Here is a 22,082-nt window from a genome sequence, read left to right as displayed (position 1 = left end):
TGTTTCATGTCTCAAGCTCACGTCTGTTAGCCCCATCGTATAAGTTGGCTTGTTTTGTACAGAAAACACTCCACACTGTGGGATTTCTATCAGAAACCACACTGAAAAAAACAACTCAACAGTTTTAAAGATATTAAGTAACATTTACTTAATTACATCTAAGTTTTAAGTTGTATTTATTTAAACAAATAAAGTCTACTTGTTTTTCATAGGCAGGAACATCATTTTACTCAAAATTTTAAGTAAATTGTATATATATGTAGTATTTGCTGTTATGAAGTAACTTTTTTTTAACGATTTTAACGATACACTTTCAGAGTAAAGTTTATGTAGTATTTCTAGGTTTATGTACATACAACTATTAAACATTTAAATTGTATGAGGAAACCTAAGTAAAACTTACTCTTCCCCCATAATTCATGTTATTACGTTAATAAAATGTTTAATTTTACTTAAGAAGCTCGAGTTCTTACTGAATCTTAAAAATACAAGTTAGAAACTAGAAAGCTGCAAGCAGCTGTATGCGGGACCGAGATGTGCGTACGTTGGGGCATGCGCGGGACACCGTAGTCGCACAGCTCTGCCCACGCGCACGATACCCTCTGCGTACGTACGAAGACATAATAACCCCAATGCAGAGGGGTTTTTGAAAATTGAGCCACTGAGCCATTTATCTCTGCCCACACACGATACCCTTTACATACGTACGAGGTCGTCAGGGTGGACGTGTGTGCCAAGTTTCATGACTTTGCGTTTATGATAAGGCTTTCAAATCACAAACGCTATCACACGATTTTCACCGCCTGGCCACGCCCACACCGTTCAGAGTTTGGAAATGTTTTTCCATGTTTTTTCCCCCCATGGTGAGTCATCGAACTTTGAGTCGTTGCCACGCCCACGCCCTTTAAGTTTTGAAAAAGTTTCCCCATGAATCTTTCCCCCCATGTCCTAAGAGTAACCCGGCCAAGTTTGAAGTCTGTAGCATTAAATCTGTAGGACTAATTCGATCATATGCAAGGCGTGGAATCGGTCAAAAATGGCACCAAAACGCACTTTCCATCCAAAATGGCCGCCTTCCTGTGGACGTGGGACCAGATGGAATAATAAGAATCCTTACAAATACAATAGGGTCCTTGCAGTTTCACTGCTCGGTGATGAGCAGTGAGGAAAATGAGGAAACCACTTTTTTATAGACTTTGCTTTATATCTGGGGGGGATAACTTGTGCACAAAATGTGAATTACAGTCCAAACAAACAAAGAAAAACAAACAGTGAATATGCTTGTACACAAATGAGGGTCTGAACCCGTGCACTGTTCTCATTAAACTATCGCCTCTCTGCGCATGCTGCAGCTGTGCTGAGCTCCGAGCAGAGGCCTGTCGCCCCCTGCTGGAGGACAGAAGGCACGGCCCGCCTGTCCTCCAGCTGGCGCCTCATGCGGACCACGCCTGCATCCACCTGCGCTGCGGCCGTCTTGCCGCGCAGGTCGTCCAGCAGCTGCAGACATGCGCGCTGCAGCCTCTGCTGCTCGCCCTCAGAGGAGCTCAGACACCTCCTCAGCACCGCGCTGCCCTGAGACACACACAGGAAACACATGTCAGCCCGTTTCTTTGTGTGTGTGAGACGCTCTGAATGCAAACAACACGAGGTGTTAAAGCAGCCGGGCTTTCTTAAAACGTGTGAACATCTGCCATCATGAGAAAATCTGCAGACTGCAGCGTGTTGTATCTGTCCTATTTTCAGACTGAGATTGGACTTATTTAGTAAAAGGATAAACCTGTGCTCCAAATCTCCCTTTATGTATATAAATATTTATATATATAAATATACAAATATTAGGGCTGGGCAACGATTAAAATCTAATTAATCACATGATTTCCCTGATTAATCACGATTAATCGCATTTTTTACGCAAAATCCAAAAATGAATCCAAAAGTAGCGTATAGCTTTTAGCATTTAGTTTTATTTTAAATGTGCTGCCATATGAATGAAAGTGCCATAACATTTGTTGTGCAAACACACTTTTAACATCAGCATCTTTCTGTAGTTTTTATGTAGAAGCCTCGCTCCACTGTCTGTTTCCTTGAATGACTTGCTGCTATCAGTTGTGTGTTTTGCCTTTAAGTGATATTTTAGACTGGAACTACTACGCTGAGAAGACAATTCAACTTGGCAGTGTTTACAGATGACTTTGGTTCTGTCGACTCCGCCGTCTGGAAGAACTTTAAAATGAAAATGGCCGAGTAAAAGTTCCGTACCCTTCTCCCTGTTTGGTGGATCCACCGATTACTTTCTTTTCCTGTTCCACAGCAGACAGCAGCAGACTTTTACAAAATAAAAGCCTGTGAGCAGCAGACTTTTACAAAATAAAAGCCTCTGAGCATCAGACTTTTACAGAATAAAAGCCTGTGAGCAACAGACTTTGCTCAGGCGCCCCATGTACAGAGGCTATAGTCCTAGCTGCAGCTGGCCCCGGTTCGAGTCCTGCATCGGACGGCCCTGTGCTGCGTGTTGTTCCCCCTCTCTCTGCCCCCTGCTTCCTGTCTCTCTGAACTTTCCTATCCATTAAAGGCACAAAAGTCCCCCAAAATTAAAAAAATTAAAAAAATTCCCAAAAATAAATTACTAAAACCTGCGTTAATGCAAGATAAAATAATTATTAATGAGTTAACGCGATAATAACGAGTTAACTCGCCCAGCCCTAATATATATATATATATGTGTGTGTATGAATGAATGAACACAGGCTCCCTGTACATTTTAGAATAGATTTGAAGAATTTACTGATAAAGCTGATGTGTGTCGGGCCCCTTTCTACATATCAGAAATGCTGACCCTATATGAGACAGGGTGGGGCGCCCTTAAAGTGATACTCCGGAGTAGATTCACCCTGGGGTCATTTGAACGGTGATATCCAGCCAAGTAGCCCACCCGCAGTTTTTCTGATATTGGCTGAACATCAGCTGAGTTACTGAGTTATCCCGAATAGCTTAGTACAAGCGCTAACGGACCCTGGTCCGTATCTCCAAAATTACCACACTGAAATCACATGCCATGACACCAAACTTCTACAGTAGTACAAATATGGTCTGTACTCACAAAACGATGCATTTGGAAGTTTGTACATAGTCCAGGAGTTTATTATTATCAACACAAGCCTGATAGCTTCTCTGCAGCTAAAGCTGCGTCGACATCACTTCAGGGAGCTGGGAGCTTCAAAGTAAGATGAGGGTTGATCTACTACTGTAGACAACAAAGTATATGTTATATTCTACATGAATTTTTATGTTGTAGAGTTGTGAAATTATTTTATCAATGGAGAAACTGAGCAGCCTTGCTTTGTTGTCTACAGTAGTAGATCAACCCTCATCTTATTTTGAAGCTCCCAGATCCCTGAAGTGACGTCGACGCAGCTTTAGCTGCAGAGAAGCTATCAGGCTTGTGTTGATAATAATAAACTCCTGGACTATTTTCAAACTTCCAAATGCATCGTTTTGTGAGTACAGACCATATTTGTACTACTGTAGAAGTTTGGTGTCATGGCATGTGATTTCAGTGTGGTAATTTTGGAGATAATGCCAGGATCCATTAACCCTTGTACGAAGCTATTCGGGATAACTCAGTAACTCAGCTGATGTTCAGCCATCCATCCATCCATCCATCATCTTCCGCTGGTCCGGGGATCGGGTCGCGGGGGCAGCAGCTTGAGCAAAGAGACCCAGACGTCCCTGTCCCTGGCCACTTCCTCCAGCTCTTCTGGGGGGACCCCGAGGCGTTCCCAGGCCAGCCGAGAGACATAGTCTCTCCAACGTGTCCTGGGTCTTCCCCGGGGCCTCCTCCCAGTGGGACGGGCCCCGAACACCTCACCGGGGAGGCGTCCCGGAGGCATCCTAACCAGATGCCCGAGCCACCTCATCTGACTCCTCTGGATGCGGAGGAGCAGCGGTTCTACTCCGAGCCCCTCCCGGATGACCGAGCTTCTCACCCTATCTCTAAGGGAGAGCCCAGACACCCTGCGGAGGAAACTCATTTCGGCCGCTTGTATTCGCGATCTCGTTCTTTCGGTCACTACCCACAGCTCGTGACCATAGGTGAGGGTAGGAACATAGATTGACCGGTAAATCGAGAGCTTCGCCTTCTGGCTCAGCTCCTTCTTCACCACGACGGGCCGGTGCAGAGCCCGCATCACTGCAGACACCGCACCGATCCGTCTGTCAATCTCCTGCTCCATTCGTCCCTCACTCGTGAACAAGACCCCGAGATACTTGAACTCCTCCATTTGGGGAAGGATCTCATTCCCGACCCGGAGAGGGCATTCCAGCCTTCCTCCCCGTGAGCTGTCACCTTATCGTGGTGGGGGGGTTTGCGTGCCCCAATGAGTCTGGGAGCTATGTTGTCTGGGGCTTTAAGCCCCTGGTAGGGTCACCCATGGCAAACAGATCCTAGATGAGGGACCAGACAAAGAACAGCTCACAAAACCCCTATGATGAATAAAATAATTGGACACCGTGTTCCTTCGCCAGGACGCGGGTCACCGGGGCCCCCCCCTGGAGCCAGGCCCAGTTGTCGGGCCCAGGGGTCGGGCCCGCCGGCGAGCGCCTGGTGGCCGGGTCTGTGCCCGTGGGGCTCGGTCGGGCACAGCCTGAAGAAACGGCACGGGTCCCCCTTCCCACGGGCTCACCACCCGTGGGAGGGGCCATGGCGGTCGGGTACAGTGTGAGCTGGGCGGCAGCCGAAGGCGGGGACCTTGGCGGTCTGATCCTCGGCTACTGAAGCTGATGTTCAGCCAATATCGAAAAAACTGCGGGTGGGCTACTTGGCTGGATATCACGGTTCAAATGACCCCAGGTTGAATCTACTCCGGAGTATCACTTTAACCCACCAATAAGGATGCAGGTTGTTGCTGGATTGTGGGTCACCTTTTTGTATGGCTGCCATCTCTGACTTGCCCACTAGATGTCAGTAATAGTTACACAGTGTTCCGTTAAATGCACGGCAGAAGGACGATGGTATGAAAGATGAGTTTCAGTTGGTGCCCCGGCAGCAGGAGGTCACCTGAATGAGCCGGGCCGCCTCAGGCAGCTGGGTGCCCGGGTGTCTCTGGTAAACCTGCACCAGAGGCCTGTGGAGCTTCTCTCTGGACAGCATGTCACCGCTGTACTCTGGACCCTGGAAAAAAACACCAACCTATTACTCACATCGTCGCCGAGCCTGTGCTGCAGCGTCGGCCGTGCACTCTGACCTCTGACCTGTGCCCTGTCGTGGCTGTGGCGGATGCAGTCGATTTCCCTCTGCTTGCGAAACACGGCCTGCCTGGTGGCTGCGGACGTCACAGTCAGGCTCTGCTGCAGAAGTCCCAAATAAAGAAATATCACGTGTCACTAATGCATATTTAATGTACAAAGCAAGAAATAATCTGTCGCCAAAAAACATACAAGGAATGTTTGGTGATAGGGAGGAGGGATATAATCTAATTTAAAAAAACAAAGGTCCGAACACATATGAAAAGCATGTGCGTATGGAGCTGTGGGAGACAGAAATAAAACAAAGTGCAAATATAATTCTGTTTAAAATAAAGGTACAAAAAATATTTTTAAACAAGTACATGGAAGAGGAAGGACGATGAGGGATATATTTATGAATAGAATAAGGTTAATTGTTATATTGTAATTTAATTAGTATATAGTATATATTTATTTATGGGGATAGTTATATATATATATATATATCCCAGCCGAATGTGAAGCGGCTGGGATGAGAATCAGCACCTCCAAATCCGAGACCATGGTCTTCGGCCGGAAAAGGGTGGAATGCCCTCTCCGTGGTCTCCGGGTCGGGAATGAGATCCTTCCCCAAGTGGAGGAGTTCAAGTATCTCGGGGTCTTGTTCACGAGTGAGGGACGAATGGAGCAGGAGATTGACAGACGGATCGGTGCGGCGGCTGCAGTGATGCGGGCTCTGCACCGGCCCGTCGTGGTGAAGAAGGAGCTGAGCCAGAAGGCCAAGCTCTCCATTTACCGGTCGATCTATGTTCCTACCCTCACCTATGGTCACGAGCTGTGGGTAGTGACCGAAAGAACGAGATCGCGAATACAAGCGGCCGAAATGAGTTTCCTCCGCAGGGTGTCTGGGCTCTCCCTTAGAGATAGGGTGAGAAGCTCGGTCATCCGGGAGAGGCTCGGAGTAGAACCGCTGCTCCTCCGCATCCAGAGGAGTCAGATGAGGTGGCTCGGGCATCTAGTCTCCCCGGTGAGGTGTTCCGGGCCCGTCCCACTGGGAGGAGGCCCCGGGGAAGACCCAGGACACGTTGGAGAGACTATGTCTCTCGGCTGGCCTGGGAACGCCTCGGGGTCCCCCCAGAAGAGCTGGAGGAAGTGGCCGGGGACAGGGACGTCTGGGTCTCTTTGCCCAAGCTGCTGCCCCCGCGACCCGATCCCCGGCCCAGCGGAAGATGATGGATGGATGGATGGATGGATATATATATATATATTCATATTTACATTTATATTTACAAGGATATGTGTGTAGTATATGTTTATTTTTGTGATTATATATTTATTAATGAAGTGTATATATGGCATATTTATATAGTTAGGATATTTACAAACTGAAGAGTAGTTAAAAAGTTGTGGGAAACTAAAAAAGTATTGTACTTCTTCCCATTCCTTTTTCGAACAATGTGTGGTGTTTTGTTATGTATTAGCACTTTATGTGATTGAATTTTAATTTTTTTTTTTAAATGATGTGTACAAATAGTTACATACATTTTCTTTTTTATACATGTTCGAAAATAAAAATCTACCAATCATATTACGTACATCTCATACTCAGCAAGAATATCGGGAATGTAGCATTATGTGTTTTACTGAGACATGGCTGCAGGATCATATCCCCGACTCCAGCGTCTCTCTGCCGGGCTTCCTGACTGTACGAGCAGATCGACATTTAAAGAGTAGCAGGAAAAGGAAACGGGGTGGATTGGCAGTGCTTGTCAACAACAGATGGTGTCACCCAGGACATGTTACTGTGAAGAGTCGTCTCTGCAGTCCTGACATTGAACTATTGGCAGTAGGTTTTCGTCCATATTATTTGCCAAGAGAGTTCACCAGTGTTGTTTTGGTGGCTGTTTACATTCCACCCTCAGCTGTTGCCGACACTGCATGTGATGTCATCAGTTCCGTTGTTGCTAAGATACAGACACAACACCCCAATTCTTTTGTGGCAATATCTGGTGATTTTAATCATGGCTCACTCTCTGCTACACTGCCAACTTTTCAACAGTTTGTCAGCTGCTCTACCAGAGAAAACAAGACATTGGATTTGTTTTACACAAATGTCAAGGATTCATACATTTCCAAATCAAGACCTCCCCTGGGAAAATCAGATCACAACCTTGTTTTTCTCTGTTCAGCATATAAACCCCTTGTCCAGAGACTACCTGTCACAAAAAAGACTGTTAGAAAGTGGTCACAAGAAGCTGAAGAAGCCTTACAGGGTTGTTTTGATGCAACCGATTGGATTTCTCTTTGTAAGCCACATGGAGAGGACATTAATGCCATGACTGAGTGTGTGACTGACTATATAAACTTCTGTGTGGACAACACCATCCCCACCAGAACAGTGAGATGCTTCCCTAAAAACAAACCCTGGATCACCAGTGAGCTAAAGGAACTATTGAACAGGAAAAAAGAGCCTTTAGGGAGCGAGACAGAGTTACTGAGGAGTATACAGAAGCAGCTCAAAGTCAAGATCAGAGAGAGCAAGGAGGTGTATAGAAAGAAGCTTGAGAGTAAACTGCAGAGGAACAATATCAGAAATGTGTGGTCAGGAATGAAGAAGATCACAGGCCTCAAGCAGAGGGAGGATCGGATGGATGGAAGTCTGGACAGAGCAAATGAGCTGAACACATTCTTCAACAGGTTCAGTTCAGGAACAAGCTCACCATCCTCCCCTCCTGTTCCCAGCCAAAGAGACATCCCATCCTCCTCTGACCCACAGCTTTCCTGTAACATCTCCACCTCCACCTCAGTCATGGATTCTTCTGCTTCCACTAGTTTGTCTTCAACCCAATGAGGAGATGCTGCTGTCCCCTTTGCCTCCCCCTCCCACTTTTCTGTTTCTAGAAGTCAGGTGAAGAGGCAGTTGGAGAGACTGAACCGGAACAAGGCTGCAGGTCCAGATGGTGTCAGCCCCCGAGTCCTGAAGGCCTGTGCAGAGCAGCTCTGTGGGATTCTGCAACACCTTTTAAACCTTAGCTTGACCCAAGAGAAGGTACCACTGTTGTGGAAGACATCCTGTCTGGTTCCGGTACCAAAGAAAATTCACCCTTCAGATATCAATGACTACAGACCTGTTGCCCTGACATCCCACATCATGAAGGTCCTGGAGAGACTCCTGTTGACCCACCTGTGTAAGCAAACCAGCACATATCAGGACCCCCTGCAGTTTGCTTATCGCCATGGAGTTGGAGTTGAAGACGCTATCATACACCTGCTTCAACAAACCCACTGTCATCTGGACAAAGCAGGCAGCACTGTGAGGATCATGTTCTTTGATTTCTCCAGTGAATTTAACACAATCCAGCCTGATCTGCTTAGTCTGAAACTCCAGAAGACTCAGGTGGAGGCCTCAACAATCACCTGGATTAATGACTACCTGACAAACAGACCACAGTTTGTCAGACTGAAGAATTGTGTGTCTAACCAGGTGATCAGCAGCACAGGAGCACCACAGGGGACTGTACTCTCACCATTCCTTTTCACTCTGTACACTTCAGACTTCCAGTACAAGTCAGACTCCTGTCATCTACAGAAATATTCAGATGACTCTGCAGTTGTTGGGTGTATCAGAGATGGACAAGAAGCTGAGTACAGAGAGCTGGTGGACCGCTTTGTTGCATGGTCTGGGAACAATCATCTCATCTTGAATGTTAACAAAACAAAGGAGATGATTGTAGATTTCAGGAGAAACAGGGTCAGATCAAACCCTGTTTCCATCATGGGAGAAGAAGTGGAGGTGGTTGAGGAATATAAATACCTTGGTGTTCACGTGGACAACAGACTGGACTGGAGACACAACAGTGAAGCCATCTACAAGAAAGGACAGAGCAGACTGTACTTCTTGAGGAAGCTAAGGTCCTTCAAGGTTTGCAACAAGATGTTGCAGATCTTCTACAAGTCTGTTGTTGAGAGCGTCATTTCCTCTTGTGTCATCTGTTGGGGCAGCAGCATCAGAACCAGGGACCTAAAAAGACTCAACAACCTGATAAAGAAGGCTGGTTCTGTTCTGGGGACGACTGTGGAACCTCTGGAGACAATAATGCAAAGAAGGATTTTGCATAAAATCAAGAGAATTATGGACAACCCTGAACATCCTCTCCATGAGACTGTTATCAGAAAACAGAGTCTCTTCAGTCAAAGGCTTCTTCAGTTTGGATGCAAAACGGACCGCTACAGGAAATCTTTCCTGCCCACAGCCATCAGCATCTATAATAACTCCTTGATTTAATTGAGCTACATCAACATTTAATTTCCCTCTGGGATAAATAAAGTATTTTTGAATTTGAATTGAATTTGAATTTGAATCTAGCAGCCATTTTTACCGCAGTGTGTGGGTTTCTACCTGCAGACCGACGGTCTCTGCGATCTTCTTGACGAGGCCATCGTTGACGGTGCGGTGAGCCGCGTTCTGCCTGCTGATGGCGCTGCCGAGCGTCCGTCTGATGCTTTCCCTCAGCAGCTGGGACTGGCTGACAGTCAGAGAGGAGGACTCCAAAAGCCGTTTACACTCTGCACAAAAACACAAGAGACCGCTGAGTTTTCAACCAGCGGGAACACCGCGAGTGGAACCCAAACTGCTGACTCTCATCACGGCTGCTGCTTCAAAAGTAGAGTTATGTGACCTTGCTGTATATTTACGGTGGATTTACAACAGTATCCGACTGTATTTTACAATAATTGTAAAATACTGTTGAATATTCATCCCTCACATAAAAATTAACAGTTAAATCAGTCATTTAACAACACCAGTATCCATCCATCCATCCATTATCTTCCGCTGGTCCGGGGATCGGGTCGCGGGGGCAGCAGCTTGAGCAAAGAGACCCAGACGTCCCTGTCCCCGGCCACTTCCTCCAGCTCTTCTGGGGGGACCCCGAGGCGTTCCCAGGCCAGCCGAGAGACATAGTCTCTCCAACGTGTCCTGGGTCTTCCTAGCACCTACCTTAGTACCTTAGTACTTTAGCACTTACCTTAGTACCTTAGTACCTTAGTACCTACCTTAGTACCTTAGTACTTTAGCACTTACCTTAGTACCTTAGTACCTTAGTACCTTAGTACTTTAGCACTTACCTTAGTACTTTAGCACTAATACCTTAGTACCTTAGTACTTTAGCACTTACCTTAGTACCTTAGTACTTTAGCACTAGTACCTTAGTACCTTAGCACTTACCTTAGTACCTTAGTACTTTAGCACTTACCTTATTACCTTAGTACCTTAGCACTTACCTTATTACCTTAGCACTTTAGCACTTACCTTAGTACCTTAGCACTTACTTTAGTACCTTAGTACCTTAGCACTTACCTTAGTACCTTTGTACTTTAGCACTTACCTTAGTACCTTAGTACCTTAGCACTTACCTTAGTACTTTAGCACTTACCTTAGTATCTTAGTACTTTAGCACTTACCTTAGTACCTTAGTACTTTAGCACATACCTTAGTACTTTAGCACTTACCTTAGTACCTTAGCACTTACCTTAGTACCTCAGTACTTTAGCATTTACCTTAGTACCTAAGTACTTTAGCACTTACCTTAGTACTTACCTTAGTACCTTAGTACCTTAGCACTTACCTTAGTACCTTAGTACTTACTTTAGCACTTACCTTAGTACCTTAGCACTTACTTTAGCACTAGTACCTTAGTACTTTAGCACTAGTACCTTAGTACCTTAGCACTTACCTTAGTACCTTGGCACTTACCTTAGTACCTTAGTACCTTAATACCTTAGCACCTACCTTAGTACCTTAGTACCTTAGTAGTTTAGCACTTACCTTAGTACTTTAGCACTAGTACCTTAGTACTTTAGCACTTACCTTAGTACCTTAGTACTTTAGCACTTACCTTAGTACCTTAGCACTTTAGCACTTAACTTAGTACCTTAGCACTTTAGCACTTACCTTAGTACCTTAGCACTTACCTTAGTACTTACCTTAGTACCTTAGTACCTTAGCACTTACCTTAGTACCTTAGTACTTTAGCACTTACCTTAGTACCTTAGTACTTTAGCACTTACCTTAGTACTTTAGCACTAGTACCTTAGTACCTTAGCACTTACCTTAGTACCTTAGTACTTTAGCACTTACCTTAGTACCTTACTACCTTAGCACTTACCTTATTACCTTAGTACTTTAGCACTTACCTTAGTACCTTAGTACCTTTGAACTTTCCTTAGTACCTTAGTACTTTAGCACTTACCTTAGTACCTTAGTACTTTAGCACTTACCTTATTACCTTAGTACTTTAGCACTTACCTTAGTACCTTAGCACTTTCCTTAGTACCTTAGCACTTTAGCACTTACCTTAGTACCTTAGTACTTTAGCACTTACTTAAGTACCTTAGTACTTTAGCACTAGTACCTTAGTACCTTAGCACTTACCTTAGTACCTTAGTACTTTAGCACTTACCTTAGTACCTTACTACCTTAGCACTTACCTTATTACCTTAGTACTTTAGCACTTACCTTAGTACCTTAGTACCTTAGCACTTTCCTTAGTACCTTAGTACTTTAGCACTTACCTTAGTACCTTAGTACTTTAGCACTTACCTTAGTACCTTAGTACCTTAGCACTTACCTTATTACCTTAGTACTTTAGCACTTACTTTAGTACCTTAGTACCTTAGCACTTACCTTAGTACCTTAGTACTTACCTTAGTACCTTAGCACTTACCTTAGTACCTTAGTACTTTAGCACTAGTACCTTAGTACCTTAGCACTTACCTTAGTACCTTAGTACTTTAGCACTTACCTTAGTACCTTAGTACCTTAGCACTTACCTTAGTATCTTAGTACTTTAGCACTTACCTTAGTACCTTAGCACTTACTTTAGCACTTACCTTAGTACCTTAGTACCTTAGCACTTACCTTAGTATCTTAGTACTTTAGCACTTACCTTAGTACCTTAGCACTTACTTTAGCACTAGTACCTTAGTACTTTAGCACTAGTACCTTAGTACCTTAGCACTTACCTTAGTACCTTGGCACTTACCTTAGTACCTTAGTACTTTAGCACTTACCTTAGTACCTTGGTACTTTAGCACTAGTACCTTAGTACTTTAGCACTAGTACCTTAGTACCTTAGCGCTTACCTTAGTACCTTGGCACTTACCTTAGTACCTTAGTACTTTAGCACTTACCTTAGTATCTTAGTACTTTAGCATATACCTTAGTACTTTAGCACTTACCTCAGTACCTTAGCACTTACCTTAGTACCTTAGTACTTTAGCATTTACCTTAGTACCTTAGTACTTTAGCACTTACTTTAGTACTTTAGTACCTTAGCACTTACCTTAGTACCTTAGTACCTTAGTACTTTAGCATTTACCTTAGTACCTTAGCACTTACCTTAGTACCTTAGCACTTACCTTAGTACCTTAGTACTTTAGCACTTACTTTAGTACTTTAGTACCTTAGCACTTACCTTAGTACCTTAGTACCTTAGTACTTTAGCATTTACCTTAGTACCTTAGCACATACCTTAGTACTTTAGCCTTTACCTTAGTACCTTAGTACTTTAGCACTTACCTTAGTACCTTAGCACTTACCTTAGTACCTTAGCACTTACCTTAGTACCTTAGTACCTTAGCACTTACCTTAGTACCTTAGTACTTTAGCACTTTGAGATTTTGTTGTAAATGTAAAGTGCGTTATAACTAAAATGTATTATTATTATTATTATTATTATTATTGTTATTACCTGGTGTAAAGGGGCTGATGGGATCCGCCTGGCGGACGGTCTGAGCTACGCTGTCGCGCCCTCCTGCAGAAGCGCTGTGAGGCAGCAGCTCCAGCACACGAGCCCTCTCACATGCACAGTCCTGCAGCCTCCTGCTGCTCTGCCCCAGAGCCTGGAGGACGCAGCAAAGCAGGAGACACAACACGGTTCCAAAGGGTCACATGTCAAACAGGGTTTTTTTTGTGTTGTTTTAACTGGTCATTAGTTCCAAGTGATTTACACTGAGGCCACAGTTGTAAGCATCCTGGGAGCCATTTGGGTCGGCATCATGCACTGGAAAAAATCAAAGTCTTACCAAGTATATTTGTCTCATTTCTAGTCAAAATATCTCATTACACTTAATATAAGACCCAACTGCCTAACAAGTACTATTTCAGCCAGATATAGGGACTTGTTTGAAGACAATACATCTGGAATATCTTGTTAAGTGAAAAAGTCTTGAAAACAAATTGTTTTGAGTCACATATCATATGAAACAAGCTTTTTTTTTTCATTTGAAGAGGTTTTTAAGCTAATTTCAAGATCACTTTTATCTCAAAAGTCCTAAATATCACATCTTATTTCAAGAAATCTTGACAAGCCGATTTTCATTTGTTCCATTTTCAGATTTTTTTTTGCTTATTTCAAGCAAAAACGTCTTTTATTTGTTGTTTTTTTAACTTATTTTTGGAGGGGCATTTTTTCCAGTGTGTTGGGGTTGTTACCAGGGGCGTTGCTGGGCATACAGCTGTACAGGGGCCCAGGCCCCCAGCCAGAACCCCACCACCAACACTGCCTTACTGTATACAGAAAATGAGCCTGTACTGGATGTATAAGAACGTTTATTCAAATTTGCATGAACCTCAACAGGTTTAACAGGGCTACAGGCTATCTAAGCAAATAAAAACACTTTTGAGTTCAGCCATTTATCTTTTCAATTCCTCCTTCTGAAGCTCATCAAACATAATCAAGTTAGCCTTTAACAAGAGGAAATATTACTAAAAAACACAGTATGCCCAGTGTTACAGTTTTCAACAGGTGAACAGATACTAAATAATGAACAATATTTCAGTTCAGGTGCTGAACATGTTTTAATCTTAAAGTGATACTCCGGAGTAGATTCACCCTGGGGTCATTTGAACCGTGATATCCAGCCAAGTAGCCCACCCGCAGTTTTTTCAATATTAGCTGAACATCAGCTGAGTTACTGAGTTATCCCGAATAGCTTTGTACAAGGGTTAATGGATCCTGGTCCGTATCTCCAAAATGACCACACTAAAATCACATGCCATGACACCAAACTTCTACAGTAGTACAAATATGGTCTGTACTCACCAAACGATGCATTTGGAAGTTTGAAAATAGTCCAGGAGTTTATTATTATCATCAACACAAGCCTGATAGCTTCTCTGCAGCTAAAGCTGCGTCGACGTCACTTCTGGGAGCTTCAAAGTAAGATGAGGGTTGATCTACTACTGTAGACAACAAAGCAAGGCTGCTCAATTTCTCCATTATCAAAATAAATTCACAACTCTACAACATAAAAATTCATAAAAAAACATATAGAATATAGCATATACTTTGTTGTCTACAGTAGTAGATCAACCCTCATCTTACTTTGAAGCTCCCGGCTCCCTGAAGTGACGTCGACGCAGCTTTAGCTGCAGAGAAGCTATCAGGCTTGTGTTGATGCTAATAAACTCCTGGACTATTTTCAAACTTCCAAATGCATCGCTTTGTGAGTACAGACCATATTTGTACTACTGTAGAAGTTTGGTGTCATGGCATGTGATTTTAGTGTGGTAATTTTGGAGATACGGACCAGGATCCATTAACCCTTGTACTAAGCTATTCGGGATAACTCAGTAACTCAGCTGATGTTCAGCCAAGATCGAAAAAACTGCGGGTGGGCTACTTGGCTGGATATCACCGTTCAAATGACCCCAGGTTGAATCTACTCCGGAGTATCACTTTAATGCAGCACAGTCAATAAATACTTCTACAAGAGGGAATATTGCAAAATAAAAAGTCAGAATCTTAAATTAAGAGTCCCTGATATGGTCTGATAAGTTATTCCCCTGATTGAGTAGCCTTTTAAACTAGCCTACCCACATTTTACCCATTTATAATGCCTAAGGTAGTTTAGTAAATAGGCTATAAAAGGCAGAATAGGATATTGTTTCGCGTTTTTCATCTGCCATGGAACCCAACACTATTTATTTCCATCCATCCATCCATCATCTTCCGCTGGTCCGGGGATCGGGTCGCGGGGGCAGCAGCTTGAGCAAAGAGACCCAGACGTCCCTGTCCCCGGCCACTTCCTCCAGCTCTTCTGGGGGGACCCCGAGGCGTTCCCAGGCCAGCCGAGAGACATAGTCTCTCCAACGTGTCCTGGGTCTTCCCCGGGGCCTCCTCCCAGTGGGACGGGCCCGGAACACCTCACCGGGGAGGCGTCCAGGAGGCATTCTCACCAGATGCCCGAGCCACCTCATCTGACTCCTCTCGATGCGGAGGAGCAGCGGTTCTACTCCGAGCCTCTCCCGGATGACCGAGCTTCTCACCCTATCTCTAAGGGAGAGCCCAGCCACCCTGCGGAGGAAACTCATTTCGGCCGCTTGTATTCGCGATCTCGTTCTTTCGGTCACTACCCACAGCTCGTGACCATAGGTGAGGGTAGGAACATAGATTGACCGGTAAATCGAGAGCTTCGCCTTCTGGCTCAGCTCCTTCTTCGTGAACAAGACCCCGAGATACTTGAACTCCTCCACTTGGGGAAGGATCTCATTCCCGACCCGGAGAGGGCATTCCACCCTTTTCCTGTCGAAGACCATGGTCTCGGATTTGGAGGTGCTGATTCTCATCCCAGCCGCTTCACATTCGGCTGCGAACCGCTCCAGTGAGAGCTGAAGGTCACGGCCTGAGGACGCCAACAGAACCACATCGTCCGCAAAGAGCAGAGACCCGATTCTGAGATCGCCAAACCGGACCCCCTCAACGCCCTGGCTGCGCCTAGAAATTCTGTCCATAAAAATTAGGAACAGAATCGGTGACAAAGGGCAGCCCTGACGGAGTCCAACCCTCACAGGAAACATGTCCGACTTACTGCCGGCAATGCGGACCAAACTCTGACACCGGTCATACAGGGACCGAACAGCCCATATCAAGGAGTCCGGCACTCCATACTCCCGGAGCACCCCCCACAAGAGCCCCCGAGGGACACGGTCGAACGCCTTCTCCAAGTCCACAAAACACATGTAGACCGGTTGGGCGAACTCCCATGCACCCTCCAGGACCCTGCGGAGGGTATAGAGCTGGTCCACTGTTCCACGGCCGGGACGAAAACCACACTGCACCTCCTGAATCCGAGATTCGACTATCCGTCGGATCCTCCTCTCCAGTACCCCCGAATAGACCTTACCAGGGAGGCTGAGGAGTGTGATCCCCCTATAGTTGGAACACACCCTCCGGTCCCCCTTTTTAAAGAGGGGGACCACCACCCCAATCTGCCAGTCCAGAGGCACTGCCCCCGATGTCCACGCGATTCTGCAGAGGCGTGTCAACCAAGACAGCCCCACAACATCCAGAGCCTTGAGGAACTCAGGACGGACCTCATCCACCCCCGGGGCCTTGCCACCGAGGAGTTTTTTGACCACCTCGGCGACCTCAGCCCCAGAGATGGGAGGTCCCACGTCCGAGCCCCCCAACTCTGCTTCCTCATCGGAAGGCGTGTCGGTAGGATTGAGAAGGCCCTCAAAGTATTCCCCCCACCGACTCACGACGTCCCTTGTAGAAGTCAGCAGAGCCCCGCCCTCACCATACACGGTGTTGACGGTGCACCGCTTCCCCCCCCTGAGCCGCCGGATGGCGGACCAGAATCTCCTCGAGGCCGTCCGGAAGTCGTTCTCCATGGCCTCCCCGAACTCTTCCCAAGCCCGAGTTTTTGCCTCAGCAACCGCCGAGGCTGCGTTCCGCTTGGCCTGTCGGTACCCATCAGCTGCTTCCAGAGTCCCACTGGCCAAAAAGGCCCGATAGGACTCCTTCTTCAGCTTGACGGCCTCCCTCACCACTGGTGTCCACCAGCGGGTTCGGGGATTGCCGCCACGACAGGCACCAACCACCTTACGGCCACAGCTCCGGTCGGCCGCCTCAACAATGGAGGCACGGAACATGTCCCATTCGGGCTCAATGTCCCCCACCTCCCTCGGGACATGGTTGAAGCTCTGCCGGAGGTGGGAGTTGAAACTCCTCCTTACAGGGGATTCCGCCAGCCGTTCCCAACAGACCCTCACAATACGTTTGGGCCTGCCAGGTCTGACCGGCTTCCTCCCCCACCAGCGGAGCCAACTCACCACCAGGTGGTGATCAGTTGACAGCTCCGCCCCTCTCTTCACCCGAGTGTCCAGGACATACGGCCGCAAGTCTGACGATACAACCACAAAGTCGATCATCGAGCTGAGGCCTAGGGTGTCCTGGTGCCAGGTGCACATATGGACACCCTTATGCCTGAACATGGTGTTCGTTATGGACAGTCCGTGACGAGCACAGAAGTCCAACAACAAAACACCACTCTGATTCAGATCGGGGGGGCCGTTCCTCCCAATCACGCCCCTCCAGGTCTCACTGTCATTGCCCACGTGAGCACTGAAGTCCCCCAGCAGGACGAGGGAGTCTCCCGGAGGAGCACTCTCCAGTGCCTCCTCCAGGGACTCCAAAAAGGGTGGGTACTCTGAACTGCCGTTCGGTGCATAAGCACAAACAACAGTCAGGACCCGTCCCCCCACCCTAAGGCGGAGGGAGGCTACCCTCTCGTCTACCGGGGTGAACCCCAATGTACAGGCGCACAGCCGGGGGGCAATAAGTATGCCCACACCTGCTCTACGCCTCTCACCACGGGCAACTCCAGAGTGGAAGAGAGTCCAACCCCTGGTTCCGGAGCCCAAGCCATGTGTCGAGGTGAGTCCAACTATATCTAGCCGGAACCGCTCAGCCTCGCGCACCAGCTCAGGCTCCTTCCCCAGCAGAGAGGTGACGTTCCACGTCCCAAGAGCCAGCTTCAGTAGCCGAGGATCAGACCGCCAAGGTCCCCGCCTTCGGCTGCCGCCCAGCACTATTTATTTATTTATTTTATATTTAACACTATTTATTTGGTGTAAGAAATTACAGTGGCCTATAGGTAGTGTTGAAAATGTTGAAAGTCATGGATCACCTGGAGCTGGGTCAGTGTGCTTCTCAACGCTCCCTCCAGATCCCGTTTCAAATCCACCAGCTCTTTTCTCTCCCACAGCAACAAGCCATCAGCGCCGTCTCTCATCTGCAACAGGCCACACATGCAATACTCAGCCTTCCTGGAAGGATGCGACCCGGGTTTGATGTTGCATGATGATGTTATGACGCACGTTGGACAGTTTTGTGGCTTGCATGTGTCTGCGGGGGAAGTCCCGGCTTTAGTCTCACCGTCTCAGCGGTGGATGGCCTCCTGCTCCTGCCCTCCGAGCTCCTCCTGTTGACGGTCAGGTTGGTGGTGATGCTGCGCAGCGTCCTCTCCAGGTGACCCCGCTCCCTCTCCAGCTTGGTGCCCTCCTCGGTGACCCGGCCGGCCTGCCGGCGCAGCTGCCCCTCAACCTCCCGCACCCTCCGCATGTAACCGCCGGCCACAGCCACGCTGGCTGCTGCACAGTGCTCACGCAGGCTGGCAGGCGGGAACGGGACCACAGATGTCCTCCGGGAGCCGGATGGGAACTTTTTACAGAATTTTAAAAAGCATGTTTAAATAGAAAAAAAAATCACACATTGTCAAGTTCCTTAACCCTCATACCTGATTTAAAACGCAACCTGATTTATGAAAGGGGACATTTCAGAAAATTTCCCCTTGTGTCCCCTTAAGTTTTTTCTAAAACAACTTAAAAACATTATATGTTAATATTTTTCCCGCTTTTTTTTTCATAGATCTTTTATTCCACTTCAGTTCTGATCATAGCTACAAAGTTTTCAATTGTTTTCAAAAATTTAACCCTTTAAATACTGGTTTATATGATGTAAATTCCAATTTCTGTAAAAAAAAACAAAAAAAACCCCACAAAAACTGCTATATTTTCAATATATAGAATGCAAAGTGAAATTATTGACTGGGGATAATTATGGTCTGGGATATGTCAATGATCAGCAACAACATTGATTTTTAGGGATTTTTAAATTTTTTGCTATATCTGATTTAAAAAAGATTCAATTTCTGAAAAGGGACATTTTTGTCCCCTTTTAAAACGACCTAAAAACATAATATATTAATATTTTTTTTCCACTTTTTTTCATAAATCTTTTATTCCACTTCAGTTCTGATCATAACCACCAACTTTTCAATTATTTTCACAGCAGGCAGTGATACGAAGGGAGAGAAAATAGCGCCAAGAGATTGTGAGGTCTGACTTTTTCCTGGAGAACCATTTTGTGATGCAAATGTATTACTCTGTTGAACGCATATTGTTTTGAGAAGCAAAACGCTTTATTTTTTAAGCCCCAGCCAACTAGCCGGACTACCTTCATCAACACCAAAACGAGGCTGGAACTCTGCTCACAGGACGCAGCAGGGGGTAAGAAGATGTTCAGAAATGATGTTGCTGATATGGGATGTCATACAGCTTCATGTCAAAAGAGGCGAACTGTCCCTTTAATGTCAAAGTCAAATGACAAAATAAATGGGTGAGATTAAATTAGATTCAAACACATTTGTGAACAAACTGGAGATCCCCTGAATATCTTTGCTCCTCAAAGCCAGTTATATGTGTTTAGCTACAATATGTAGGGCTGGGCGAGTTAACTCGTTATTATCGCGTTAACTAGCTAATTATTTAATGCAGATAAATATTTCATCGCGCATTAACGCATTTTTTATTTTTTTTTTTAATTTTTAAATTTATTTTATTATTGTTAAAGTCTGTTGCTCACAGGCTTTTATTTTGTAAAAGTCTGTTGCTCACAGGCTTTTATTTTGTAAAAGTCTGCTGCTGTCTGCTGTGGAACAGGAAAAGAAAGTAATCGGTGGATCCACCAAACATGGAGAAGGGTACGGAACTTTTACTCGGCCATTTTCATGTTAAAGTTCTTCCAGACGGCGGAGTCGACAGAACCAAAGTCATCTGTAAACTCTGCCAAGTTGAATTGTCTTCTCAGCGTAGTAGTTCCAGTCTAAAATATCACTTAAAGGCAAAACACACAACTGATAGCAGCAAGTCATTCAAGGAAACAGACAGTGGAGCGAGGCTTCTACATAAAAACTACAGAAAGATGCTGATGTTAAAAGTGTGTTTGCACAACAAATGTTATGGCACTTTCATTCATATGGCAGCACATTTAAAATAAAGCTAAATGCTAAAAGCTATACACTACTTTTGGATTCATTTTTGGATTTTGCGTACAAATGAGATTAATCGCAATCAGGGAAATCATGTGATTAATTAGATTAAATATTTAATCGTTGCCCAGACCATCAACATTTTGAGGGGATTTTTCTGGTTCCCTGTCCCCTGAAAGAGCCCCAAACCCAAGGCTGGGAACTCCGGTCCTACTCCACATTGCAAAGTTGACATGAAAATAAAAACATTATTTCCAAAGTGACCATAACCCAGGCCTCTCTCTGTAAACGGTTTTTCTCACCCTGGCTCCTGCAGTTTGGGGCCTCCCCGTCTTATTTTTACAGATGGAGTCCCGTCTCAGTCCGGCTTCCTCTGCTGTGTTTTTATATTCGTCCGTTTCTGCGGTGCCGTTCGCGCCCATTGGGGCGAAACTCACGCTCCGGGGCCGGCCGCCAGCCGCGGAGCGACCGGCCCGAGTCTGCCGGACCAGGCTCTCCGCCCGCCGGATGGACCGGGCCGTCCCGTCGCGCCAGGACTGCGGTCCGATGGTGACCGAGCCGAGGGGAACCGGCATCATGTTGCACACGGACAGAACCACTGTGGACAGCTTTAAATGAGATGATCGCGTTTTTTAACCAGAGAAGCATCCAGGGGGGTAATTCTGTGTAAAGTATCATCTCCATGGCAACACGTGGGGTAACCAGAGACTCAGAGCTGATCGGTGATTGGACAATGAGGAGAAGACGGAGCACTCACTCAGCTTTGTTTCTCTTTCCTCCTCATGTGAAAGTTTTACAACAGAAGTAAATCAGTTTGAAACAGTTTGAACAAAAAAAAATTTTAATTAAATGAAAATGTGACAAAAAATGAACATTTTGGATATAAAACTTGGAGATTTTATTTTGGAATTTTGGAGATTAAACTTTCACCAAATGGAGACATTTTTAAATCCAGGTTAAAGACATTTCTGTTCTCATGTGTCTATGCATGACTGTTGCTTGTTTTTAAATTAATTTAAATTACTTTATTTGTTTCTCTTTATATTCTTTTATGTATTTTTAATGCTTCTTCCACTTCCTGCTGCAATGCTTTTATTTCATGTGAAGCACTTTGAACTGTTTTGGACATGAAATGTGCTATATAAATAAATTTGATTTGATTTATAAAATATATTACTTTGTGCTGAGAAGTGGTGGCTGAGGGCTCAACTGAAAATATCCGTTTAAACCGTCTTCAACGGGTGTGATTGTAGTGAGAGAAGTGTACAGGAAATAATCACGGTGGGTAAAAAGAGCACAACATAACTCTCATCCATATGCAGAGAGCAAATACCTTTTTCAGCGGATCAATTAACCGTACAGCTTTACCCTGGTTCTTGGAAGTCTGTGATGGCTGTAAAATTTGCTCATTTCTGCAAAAATTTAAATGTCCTTTATTTCTGCAGCCCTTTACAGACAATCCTTACGGTGTACCAAAGTGCTTTAAAGCAGGTAATAAATAAAGAGAAGAAGAAGTAAAAACAATAAAAGAACAGTGAAAGCAATAAAATACAACAAAATCGATTAAGATTAAATTGAATTATTAATAAAATAAAATTATATATTATTATAAATTATTAATTATATTAAATGAAAGATTAAGTTAAATTAAAGTCAGAAGTTACCAATTGCTGGTACGACAGCCAAGTGTGAGTGTGTGCAGTTTTTTTTTTTTTTTTTAAAGAATATGGTTAAACTAGAAG

General features: G+C 45.3%; 1 protein-coding gene across 1 annotated transcript; it reads right to left on the bottom strand.

Annotated features, from left to right (window-relative positions):
- Window positions 1-1,326: 1,326 nt before the first annotated feature.
- tektl1 (tektin like 1) lies at window positions 1,327-20,915 on the bottom strand. Its single transcript, XM_075466526.1, has 8 exons — window positions 20,643-20,915; window positions 18,447-18,731; window positions 18,199-18,303; window positions 12,975-13,125; window positions 9,623-9,789; window positions 5,251-5,346; window positions 5,057-5,170; window positions 1,327-1,572 (listed from the first exon to the last, which is right to left on the bottom strand). Exons 1-8 carry the CDS (start codon window positions 20,913-20,915, stop codon window positions 1,327-1,329), a joined length of 1,437 nt encoding a protein of 478 aa, XP_075322641.1.
- Between the last annotated feature and the right edge of the window lie 1,167 nt (window positions 20,916-22,082).

Source organism: Odontesthes bonariensis, chromosome 5 (assembly GCF_027942865.1).
Source record: "Odontesthes bonariensis isolate fOdoBon6 chromosome 5, fOdoBon6.hap1, whole genome shotgun sequence".
NCBI lineage: Eukaryota > Metazoa > Chordata > Actinopteri > Atheriniformes > Atherinopsidae > Odontesthes > Odontesthes bonariensis.
The sequence above is the reverse complement of the archived record's forward strand: the minus strand, read 5'-3'. Positions and strand labels throughout refer to the sequence as shown.

Coding starts and splice junctions, on each gene's coding strand:
- tektl1 (XM_075466526.1), bottom strand. CDS start 20,915: ATGCCGGTTCCCCTCGGCTCGGTCACCATCGGACCGCAGTCCTGGCGC. Junction 18,732..20,642: donor CCCAAACTGCAGGAGCCAGG/GTGAGAAAAACC, acceptor TTCTGTAAAAAG/TTCCCATCCGGCTCCCGGAG. Junction 5,347..9,622: donor CAGAGACCGTCGGTCTGCAG/GTAGAAACCCAC, acceptor GGACTTCTGCAG/CAGAGCCTGACTGTGACGTC.